Below are 12,425 nucleotides of genomic sequence, written 5' to 3' on the forward strand. Positions count from 1 at the left end.
ATAAGAAAAAAATGTATTGTAAAATATATTGAGAATTATATGAATGATCATATATGTACGTCTATGTAATATATAATATATGTAATTGTATAATAACCATCTAATTTTTTGTCAAAGTTTGAATGAGGATGAAGGAGTTACCACTCTCTGGTCCAGTAATAGAAGATAACTAATTCTAAGATTATATTGTTCAGATCACTGAAGATGGCTCAGAGCGAAGCCGAAACGTCTGAAATATTATAATAAGTATTATTTTAACAAAATATTAATTATTAATTCGCACCCCAAGTACCGCTGTTTGACTCTCATTAGCCCGTTTTTATTTGTAATTTGACAATTCTCGAGAGTTCTATTTTTATATTATTTTATTTATTATATAATAACTGTGTGCTCAGCAAATATCTTAATTGTTTTCGTAGAATGGAGATTTTCAATAAGCTTCTTCGTATTTATTCTTTCTAAAATTACCGAATCAAATGCCGATCATTAGAGAGAATGAGAGATCGAATGTAATTCTGATCTATGGTTATCAGAATTGATATTTTACTTGCTCTGCTTGAGATATATATATATATATATATATATATATATATATATACATATAACATTTAAAAAGAAAAGATATTCATACAAAAGAGAATATTGATAATGAATATTTATTTTCCAAAACGAATACATAACAGAGCTGAAATTCTTGATGTGAAACTATAATAGTGTAGGCCTACGACATTAGACTTACATACGCCGTAAAATATGTATTTCCTGACGCACGAGTGAATTTGAACGACCCGCGTAAATACAACCCTGCGAGGTGTTTCCGAGCGTTTATGCATTATAAATTGTGTTTAGCCTCGTGATCTTGTTACTGTATACGTTACGAGACGATAATAGTATCGCGCATCTCACGCGTTGATTAAATCTCTAGGAAATGCCAGATTTCGTGAAACGAAATTAATAAAAGTTAACGAAGCTAATTGTAGCGAGATGCTATGATCAGGCTACAGCAGGACTGATAGCTCGGAATAACGCTTTTTTAAATATATTTCAATATAGAAATAATTGAAAGAACATTACATAAATAAGTATACGTTATTTAACATGTACGTAATATATGCGATGCGATTTTAAATCTATAATGTGATCAACTATACTTTCACAAGCTGTAAGAAAATTTGTTGCATCTGCGATGCAATTTTTTGAACGAGTAATTCGCATAAAATGTGATAGCGGAATGTATTTACAAATTTAATTTGTATCGACGTGCGTTGCTCAGAAAATTCAGGAACACAAAACGGAAAGTAAAAGATTGCAGGTGAAATTTCGATTTTATGAAAATAAAACTCGTAATGTACTCATCATGTAATCAACAAAAACGAAGAAATAAAAGATATAATGTTAATAAATTATTTTTTAAATTAAATTTATCATATTACATATATTAAATAATTTAATAAATAATAAAAGATAATAAAGGACTCTTGATATAAATATAAACAAAAAGTAAAGGGATGTTGTAAGTCATAAGAAATAAAATTTAACATGATAAATAAAACATAAATGTCACATATAATAAAAAGTCATCTTACAAAAATTTTCAAGATACATTCATCTACATATTTTAATAGAAACGCATTTTCAAATTAACTTAACGTTTCAGCTCTTAAATTGAGCCTTCTTCAGAAGTGATCATAAATATTTGAAATTAATATAACTGGATTAATCTTGGGTGTCCATCTCCGTGACATGACATTGTTCACCATGCGATTGAAAGATTGAAAGCAAGGAATAGACAGCTATTACGTGAAATAAGTTAGATCAAGTAAGAAAAAATTAAAATAATAAATATCGATCATAATACGTTATAACTTTGTCATACCTTTGAAAATGGACATCATTGTTCAGATCTCTAACAAGAAAATAAAAATGTAATGTACTCATTACTCAGATACGTCACTATATGCGTTTGTTGAAGTTATTTAACATTATTGTAGAACTCAAAACTTAAAAACGATAAGTCGTCTGTCTTAAAATTGAATATGTTAATATCTTGAATGTTCCGATGATAATTGAGCCAGGACACAAAAAAAATGACAATATTAAACTTTCTTTATAATTGGAAGATATGCTATGTGGAGACCTTCTGTATCGGTTTTTGTAAGTTAAGATTGTTATTCTGTCTTTTTATATTAAGCATCTCCGAGACCAAACGTTTTCTATAGCACGGTTCTTCATCTAGAATTTCAATTTCATCCCAACATAAATATAATTTAATAAAGAAAATTATATTTAAAATCTCAAATGTTGACAGTAAAATATGGAAAAATTTTTTTCAGAATTCTTATTTAAACTTTATTCTCATTTTTGCAGAACAAATATGTCAATAATTACTACGCATAATATATAAATCTACATATATAGTAATTATAAATTCTACAAAATGTTTCTTTAACATACTAACAAAAACACAGTGAATTATTGAAGAATGAAAAGTAAATTTATAAAATCGGTTAAGCACCACAATTGTCATAGTTCCTCTAAAACTGCTTTTGCAAAATGGATCATAATCACAATTGGAATTTTCAACAATTACTTGAATGTGTTCCTAAATTTTCTGACGAACATATAGAGAATTCAATTACACTACTCCGCATTGATGCATATTAAAAATTGTAAAGGAAATTATCCAAATGTAAAGATAATTTGTGATTAATGAAAAATACAACATATTTAAAATATATACCTGGTATTTCTCTCTCACACACACATCGATTAATATTAAAGTTACTAGTTTTTAATAAATTTTTTATAGTAATTTTAAAAGTTTTTAAATAATTTTAAGTGTAATGCAGTTTTTAGTATATCAGTGCGAAGTAGTTCGAATTCGCCACTAGATTCATCAGAAAATATCTGCTATTGCAATCATTTCATAACTATCCGTTCTGTACCTATTTTCTCCTTATCTATTTTCATCATTACTAATATATGTTTAATTATCATTGATATATTTTACTTAACAGATAAAGACAGAAGAATGTGTAACATGTTCTATGTAAAATTAACGTTCTGTGGTATAAATTGATATCAAAATCTGAAGCAAACGATACATTTTTAAAAATAGCGCATGAGTTATATCTATAAACGGCACTTACAATTGTATCAGTTTTATTTCGTAGTCCGACTTGAGTATCACTATTACGAGAATGTTTGAAATATTCGATAAAGGCTAACGACCATTCGCAGGTAAAGTTTGTTGCTTTCATTTTCACGATTTAAACTCAAGTAATATTTTGTCTTTATGACGGATCGTAGAGGTCGGTTTCCTGTTGTAAAGAATCGATTTCATTGTCATAGTAGCTGTCGGAATCTTTAAAATCAGGAACTACAACAATATCGATAGCGTCCCCCTTCAATTCGTAAGCGTCGTCTTCCATCTCCTCTTCTTCCACTTTTACATTCCCCACGCTGTGGTCCTCGGTGAGATGCGTAAGAAGAGGGGGTAAGGCGTAAAATATTTTGTCACATAGATTACATTGAAACGTCTTGCCATCGACGGCACGTAAACAATGCATGTAATCTTTCATGGGCTGATAAACTTTTCTGTGTAGGGCCATATGTTTCTCATGGTCCATGGAGAGAATAAATTCGTAAGAACAGATAGGACACTTTAGGTTGTGCTTCGTCCACATTGTATGTATCTTCAGTCGATGAAGACTCTCGTAAACCTCGCCGCAAATGGGACACTTGAGGCATATGTGATTTTCCAGGGTCTCTGTATTCTCGTACATACCGCTACATTCGTTGCATTGATACGACTTTTGCTTCTTGCAGGTATGCTTGGACCAGTGTTTTTCCAGTTGAGCCAAAAGATCGAACATCAATTCGCAAACCGTACAGACAAACATTCCATGATGATCGCGCTTCACGCCGCACTCCAACAAGCTGATCGAGCACTGATAGTGCTTTTCATAGTTGTCCTTACGCAACAAGCTCTCATTGCAGGACTCGCATTGGTTTTGATGCTTGGTCAAGTGAGCAAATAACATTCCGGGCTCTGCGTTCGAATAATTACAAAAATTACACATGTAACTCTCGGCCGTCATATGCAGATGTGAGAGCAAGTGCCTCTGATACGTATTCGGACTGAAGAACGTAGAGCCGCATGCGGGACACTTCAAATAGGGTCTCTTTTTATCTGTATAGTGCAGGGAGAGAGGATTTAACTTCTTTCCCCATTTCTTGTCCCTTTTCATCTTTTCCAAACTGTCGTACGTGACAAATTCAATTTTAGGTATACGTTCGTGCTCCTCGGAGGACGTGCTTTGGCTGGTTTCGTCCTGTGTCACTTGATCGCTGTTAGCTACGTACTTCCGCAAGTATACCATCTTGTTATAACTATGCTTCCACCTGCCATTCTTTTGATTCTTAGAGATTTTATGCATACTCTGTTCAAGCAACTCCTCCATCCTCATTTCTGTGTTCAAGGGAGGCATTATAATGTAATTGTCCTCGTTGGATACAGATGGTTCGATCTTGCAGGACACTTCAGAGGGATCTTTCGTGAGGTACAACAGATCTAGCGGTGTCTCCTCCTCTTCTTGAGGTTCCACCTTAGGAACTGCCTCCACGCTGCTGCTTCGTAATTTTCGTCCACTGCTACTGACATGCTTGCTCTTCCTGTGGCCCTTGCTCTTCTTCTCCTCCGTGGTCTTCCTCGTTTTGTTGGGTACATTCTCGCTCTCGATCTCATCCAGCTTCAACATCCTGTCAGTCTTCAAGTCGCGTCGCCTCATCGACGCGTTACACAATCAATAGGACGGGTTACGCGTGTTTACAATTGTCAGACGTTGTGACATAACCTGATACCTTGAGGTGTCCTATTAACAGACGGATGTGAGAAAACGTGCGAAAATCTCGCCGATCCTGCGGATACTTGGTTCACGTACTTACGTGTCGCGATCAGTCGCATAGTCGACAGCACAGCCCTGGTTGTGCTTCACGACGCGCTGTCACATTGCACCCCCGGGCATTGATTTTTTCGGGATCCGGATTTCTCCGGACGCATGGCCGTCCGCTGTCCCAGGGTGAAGAAGCCTTATAGAAACACGGCGTTCCGACTCTCGTAGCTCGTTCAGGAAAACAAATATACGGGAAACCCTGGCGTTTCTCTCCCCTGATAACGCTGGATCAGCTGTTCTACGAAACGGACGTGAGAGAGAGAGACCGAACGATGTCGTTCGCCATGCCGTAGCGTCGCTTACCGTCCTCGCGTTCCGCTTTCAAGAGTAGAAAGGGCTCGATAACGGATAACGGGCCGTGGTAGCTCGCGCCGCGAATCGATGTGAAAGAAAGAAAGGAAGAAAGGAAGGAAGAATATGCTCGATGTGATCTCTTTGCCTTCTCCTTCCCTCTGACAACACACCCAGACCGATAGTGCCCGGATATTCGCCTATTTTGTTTTAAACGAACTTCCTGTTTGTCGGGAAAGAGGAGGATAGGCAAAGACGTTATGCGATTTCTCCCGATTTGCACAGATTCTTCTTAATGTTTATTCTCGTTAATTGTAAATTATGAGATAAAATCGCATTACTTTTTTTTGGTATATTATATAGCAGTTAAAATCGAAGTTTGATGTTTTTAGTGCGAAAGTATATCTCTCTCTCACTCTCTCTTTCTCTCTCTCTCACTCTCTCTCCTCTCTCTCTCTCTCTCTCTCTCTCTCTCCCCCCTCCCCTTTCCTCTCTGGCTTTTGTTCTCTCTCGTCCCCTCCTTGACTCTCTTGCTCTTTTTCTTTCTCTTCTCATTCTCTTCTCTATCTCCTTTTCTCTTCCTTTCTCTTTTTTTTTGCTTTTCGCTACATATACAGTGTCTTTCAAAGATTTTTAATTGCAAAGCTCTATAAAATACGACACGCGCGTACTTATATGATATTACACTATAAATTTTCAAAACGATATCAAGACATCAAAATGACGTCAAAATTGCTGCAAGAGGATTATTAAAAATTATTTTTAGATCAATCACATTATTTTAACGTCATTTTATTGACTATCTTGATCTTGCCTAAGAGTCATAATTAATTAAGTTTATTAAGTCAATTATAATGATATCGCAAAATGTCATCATGACGTCATGATAACGTTCTGCGATATCACATTTTGCGTTCTACTTCGCACTACACTATATATTTCTAAAGCTACGGCCTATTTATATTTTATTATCGCATTAGAAGAAAATTATTTTAATTATAAGACAACTATTTATCTCGATCGTTAAACTATATCTGCTATATTTTATTATGCGAGAGGGATATATGTACGTGGTCTGTCTCTTGACGACGGAAATGCGTTAAAAGAAAAACTAAAGAACTGCGCGTGTAAATAAGAATTACGGAAAAGAAAGAAAGAGATGCAAAAAGCATTTAATCTTTCAAACTCTTAGCTTTCTCGAGACTCTTCAAAAACGTATAAAAGCGTTAAAATATTTCTAGACTTGCGCATTCCGAGCGCATTCACGCCACGACTTTGAGCGAAGCGTATAAGAAACCTCCGCTATATCATTATACTCTCCACAAAGCCCTCGATGTACAAATCCAAGAAGATCCTAAAGAATATGTATAATTGCAAGATATTTAAATTAGAATTCTTCCTTTTATTCTACTAAACTTCCCTTAAAATTATGTACATATAAACGAACAGTCGCACGATCTATATATCCCTTGATTTTACATATATACATTTCAACACGACCCTCCGCCCTCTCTTTGCTCGAGTCAGATCCTGTCAGTCTTCCTCTTTTTGTGGTCGTGCCCATGGGCGAGATGATCGACATGGGCATCGTGGTAGTCATAACCGTGGCCATAGCCGTGCTCCAGCACGTGACCATGGCCGGTGCCATGGGTGAAGGGAGCGATGCCGTGGACGCCGTGGTCCAAGTGCTCCAAGTGCACGGCAATCGGCGACGGGTGCACGTGAAGATGATCGGGTGCGTAGCCGCGCGCATAGATGGCACCAGCATGATCGCCAGATGGGATCAGCGGAAGCAGCGGGGGCGGTAATGATTGCAGCGGAAGCAGCGGGGGCGGTAATGATTGCAGCGGAAGCAGCGAGGGTGGTAACGGCTGCAGCGGAAGCGATGGGGGTAGTAACGGTTGCAGCGATAGCGACGGGGGTGCCAACGGCTGTACCGGAACCGGGATCGGCACCGGAACCGGCACAGGTACTGGATGCCTCACCGGGACTGGATACGGCTGCTGCACGGGCACTGCAATCGGCTGCTTCACCGGAATGGGCACTGGACGCTCCACGGGGATTGGCACCGCCTGAGAATTTCCCAACAGGAATTAATAGAAATGGAAGAAAGAAAAATATGAAGAATGCATTCATAGTCAGCCCTTGTACATTTAAGGCTACCTTTTTATATCTTCAGATGCTCTACGATTCATTTTATTGGCTGCTAAACGTTTAAAGATAAACTTATGTAGAAAGCCTTAAATACCTATAAGATTAAGTTTATCTTTAAATGTTTCTACAAATGCTCAAGTAGAACTCATAATAATATTATAATGACGTCAGCATGATCTTATTTGTTATATATAAATTTATTTTTAAATATTAAATAACGTCATAATGATGTCTTATGATATCATTGTGATCTTTGCTCGTTTCTATCAATAAGAGATTAATTTTAATCTCATTAATTTAACTTACTCTTTGTCTTTTTCTATAATAATTCTTAGAATTACAAAAAGATAAAGAGAGAGTTAGTTTAAACCATTATTAAAATTGAACAACTTATTTTAATTCTTTAATTTCTCACTGAATCTATTATAAATGTATAAACCAATTAACATTAAAGAATCTTACAGTTGCTTTTTCTGCTGAACGCAGCCATTTAGAGATAATTTTTTAAGTACTATAGATTACACTTCAGCTTCAAATTATAATTAATGAATGAAAAGAGGTTTTTTCTGAAAATAAATTTCTAAAATGTTGCTGAATGAAAATGATATTCTACATTATAATATAAATTAACTTTAAGTTCAGAATATTAATTAGTTTAAAATATTTACTTATCAATACAATTTAAATATTAAGAAATTTCCACGAGTTTTTACATTATTTTCTGCAAAAGTATTATAGAAAAAAAGATATCGTTGTTAACAGACTTTGCGTGCTGTTGAAAGAAAGTAAAATTGTCGAGACGCTACCTGAGGTACCGGGATGGGAATCGGGACTGGTTTATGAATAATCTTCTCGATCGGCACTGGCACGTGATACGGTTTTTCTATGATTACCGGCTCCGGAATTGGCACCGGCTTTTCCAGCACCACGTGCTTCGTTAAGTATATTGGTACAGTTTTCACAATTCCGGGTGTTAAGGCGATGCCACTGCTACCATAAGTTGCACCTGCCAGAGGCCTGTTGATTGACGTAAAATATTTGTAAATATAATGGTTAACGTCATTGTTATTTTAGATATCCTGTACCTTAGGAAGGGTATTATAATTTTTTAAAGTTTATTATTCACAAAATGAAGGAATATAATTTCTGAGGAAAAAATAATCCTTCGAAAAATATTTATTATTGCTGTATGATGCTCATATAATTTTTAATATTTTAAAAAACTTATTTTACAATGGTAAAACTTAACGCGAAGTGTTTATACAATTTATAGAAGTTTACTCTAAATTGTATAAATTTTATTTATTATTTTCAATAAGTGTATTATTTTTACCCTGTGTGCAGATTGACTTCAGGAAGTCTGAGTCCTTTCCAAGGGCGGTCGATTGACCACGGTCGTCCATGTCCATAAGGGCCCGAGAGACCGATCCATCCATCATTACCGATGACACCCCGTTTTTGTTTCGTGTTATTCGGCACCGATGCGAATACGCAGGTGCATAATAATGTCAGGAACAGCTGAAATACAGCACTAACGTAAAGAAGTTCAAATTCTATAAATTATTATAAATATAATATAAATTAATGCCTTACAAAATTTTTGATTATTCAATGCATTGTACAAATGGTAGGAGAATTAAAAGAATTTAATGAGGAGTACTTGAGAGTTTTAATTTAAAAAAAATTGTACAATTTTTTTTTTTATTTAGAACCTAGAATTTATGTTTATACTTTAATTTCGATTACACAACTTAAATGAATACGTGCGGCTACTTACAAAGATCTTCGACATTGCGCTCCAGTCGCGAACAAACTGTTCATAAGATCGCAACAACAGAAGCCTTTTATATTTGCGAATAGTACCAATGACGACTTAACAGGTCCATATCAAGGAACAGATCAAGTTCCCATTTATGATCAAATCGGAAACTTACCCTTCTTAAGTATCGATTACCCCAAGCTTCCGGTGATGAAAGTTGTTTGCGATCGATTTAGTTTGCGGTGACATTTCGAAATAATGTCATACATGTGAAGCCTCGATTCGTATAGCTAATAATGGAACAAGCTAATAAACGCATCACGCATATCACAATAAACACTAATTTATATTAAGTCATACTATTCAATTAATAAAATATAATTAATATTAAATTACCTAATTAATATCGAATTCTTATACATGCATAAGTTATTGTTATATTAATCCCTTTAGACTTAATGGAACTATTTTTTATTAAAAATTTATTTTTAATTTAATTCAAGGGCATTTTAATGAAAGTTATTCATATTGAAAAATTAAATTCTTTTATTTTTTATATTTTTCCAATATATACCAACATATATTTCCAACATTGTTATGTTTATCTGGTCTCAGATGATGTTGATGAATTAAATTTTAGTGGCTAATGTCTTTTCAAATTTGATATACATTACAATACACGCTGAAGGAGTTAGATTTTCAGTAATTAAATTTGATCTATTAAATAATACTGAGTACTATTTACTATAATATTAAAGCAAGTGCAACTATGTCTTTTGCCAAGAACGACACCAGTTTCTCATTCGATTACGGGCTCGTGCTCGCAATGTTGACATTGCAATTACATTCGACGATCAAAGCACCCGTATACTACTTACCTACATTCTCATACCTATTTAATTATGCTTGGAAACGCACTTCCGCGCGCACGTTCGGTGAAAAGGAAAACGTCTAAGAATTCTGCGCCGCGCGTTGTCGTTTATAAATGTCTGCATGAATGATAAATAAACCCTGATAACAAATGCAGCAGCTAATTCTCAGCCGTGATACTCCGGATTTTAGCAAATTCTAAATTAACAATATCTGTCTTTTTCATTATTATTTTCTGTAAAATGAGTATTTTTTTTTTAATATTCATTTGTAATCTTAAGGAATTCGAGGAATTGTAGTTCTTTTTCTCACAGATCAAAAAATGATAGTTTGTTTTTCTGGATTTTTCCAGATTTCTTATTTTAAAAATGTACAGGGAACATTCTTGAAGTAAGTACTCGATGATAATTATATTAGGAGGAGTTTCCTATCTTAAGATACATATAATCTTTTATCCAAAGAGATATATTCCTGAAGTAAATAATAACCACATTTTTTTATCTCTCTCTATGTAGATAATATTAACATGTTAACTTTTTACAAATTTTATCGATAAAAACAATCAAATTTCGTAACCAAAAGGGCACCGTTTTGATTCTTCACGACGTTAAAATAAAGTCATTTTGATTTTTACTTGACTTGGTGTGATCCTTGGATAGACTTTTAGAGGTTTATAAAACAAATAAGAGGAGGACTGTTCAAACAGCGAATGTTCTTCTCGTCTTTTTTTTATAATATTGTTTTCTTGTTCTCGAATGTTAAGTTGATTTTTTGTTGTACTTCGCGTACGTGTGCATTCTGCTAATTCGCACATTCGTGGCTAGTAAATCTTGATTGGTCAACGTCATCGGGTGTATTATTACGTGTTCGCCGGCTTTAACTCGTCGATGAATAATGAATGGCGAGTAACATGGCCGACATTAGGAACGCGACGGCATTAGGTGTTTAGAAAATGAAAGTTAGGAAAGTCCTCGCGATTAATGCGGAAGAGGAAAACTCGCCCGTCTCGATCTTGTTGACCGAATAAAGGATGAAGAGAACGCTGAAAGAAACTAGAATTGTTATTTGTATTTGCTGCCGCATATCTTCATCTCTCGCTGTTGCGCAAAACCCATGAATTACATCAACGATAATTCACGCATCAATTCCTTAAAAACATTCCATACTAACTTTTTGTAGCCACTTTTATTTGCACAACGGACAATAATGCGTTACTGATTAATTATTTAATTGCAGTAAACTCATTTATTATCAATGATTCATATAACGAATTGCATTATCTGGCCCAATTTAAATAGTCTATAATTCATATAAGATTTTAAAATAAAATTATAAATTTTTGTCCATGTAATTTATAATATGTATTTTTTAAATGCTTTTTGTATCATAGAGTATACAATTAAATACACGGAGCATAAAATTGTAGATAAAGTTATATCAATTATCTAAAGCTAATACATGTTTTTATAATCTAATTACTGATGCAATACGTTTTGCGCAGATCAATTCCAATCATGTACCATGTGATTGAATTGAATCACGTATCGCGCGCTATGGCGGCTATCTAATGATCGGAAGACCAAATGATTACCGATAAACCTTCTATTAATTGCGCCGCTAATATATGCTCCAGGATTTTTCGTGCCTCATATCGTCTTTGTTCGACCTCCTAGGAGAGAAATACAATCACTGTTTGGCTGCCGTCCAGGTTCAGGTAGCGAAAGCATATCGCTCCTTAGAATCGCTCCTCTTCTTCGTTCGGACAATGATGCCGTATAAATATGTATATATCAGGTCACAATTCCGGAGCGAACTCAGTTTTTCGTTGACATCCCGACCGGCAACTGAAACTCTTAAGTGACCAATCATGAGGCTCTTCCTGGTACTTATCCGAATTTTCGTTTTTATTTTCTTACATGGAAAGGACAGAATTGCTAAATTGTCTAAAAATGTAGTTACATATTTAAAAATAATTTGGTTGATTAATTAAAATAATTACATAGAACGTTTAAATGTTGATATGACAATTCTGCAAAAAGTTTTAACATTTTAGTGACCAGTTTGAGCGTTTTATGTAATATTTGATAGTCTAAATAAAAAATTATTTTCAAATCTGTGTTTAACTAAATTTTTAGATATATTTCAGCAAAACCATTTTTTCCGTGCATCCTCGATAATCCGCGTGATTTATATTCGGATACATCGCGACAAAAAATGGAGAATATTGTTCTCTAGTCAGATTTCTTATCTATCAAAAATATAATCAGATTTTTATTTTTCAAAATGTTGTTCATGTGGCTACATACATCTGATTAGGACGCTGTTAGATTTTATAAAATAAATTTGTTTAAAGTGATTTGTCCGAGAATTCTGTACAAAAACGTAAATTACTCGAC

At 34.6% G+C, this 12,425-nt stretch overlaps 1 protein-coding gene across 1 annotated transcript; it reads right to left on the reverse strand.

Moving 5' to 3' along the window:
- Positions 1-3,068: 3,068 nt before the first annotated feature.
- Positions 3,069-5,006, reverse strand: LOC108775146 (protein suppressor of hairy wing). Its single transcript, XM_018541430.1, has 2 exons — positions 4,948-5,006; positions 3,069-4,874 (listed from the first exon to the last, which is right to left on the reverse strand). The coding sequence occupies exon 2, from the start codon at positions 4,788-4,790 to the stop codon at positions 3,294-3,296; it is 1,497 nt and encodes a 498-aa protein (XP_018396932.1). The 5' UTR covers positions 4,791-4,874; positions 4,948-5,006; the 3' UTR covers positions 3,069-3,293.
- Positions 5,007-12,425: the final 7,419 nt, after the last annotated feature.

Source organism: Cyphomyrmex costatus, unplaced genomic scaffold, assembly GCF_001594065.2.
Source record: "Cyphomyrmex costatus isolate MS0001 unplaced genomic scaffold, Ccosl1.0 scaffold286, whole genome shotgun sequence".
In the NCBI taxonomy this organism is placed as follows: Eukaryota; Metazoa; Arthropoda; class Insecta; order Hymenoptera; family Formicidae; genus Cyphomyrmex; species Cyphomyrmex costatus.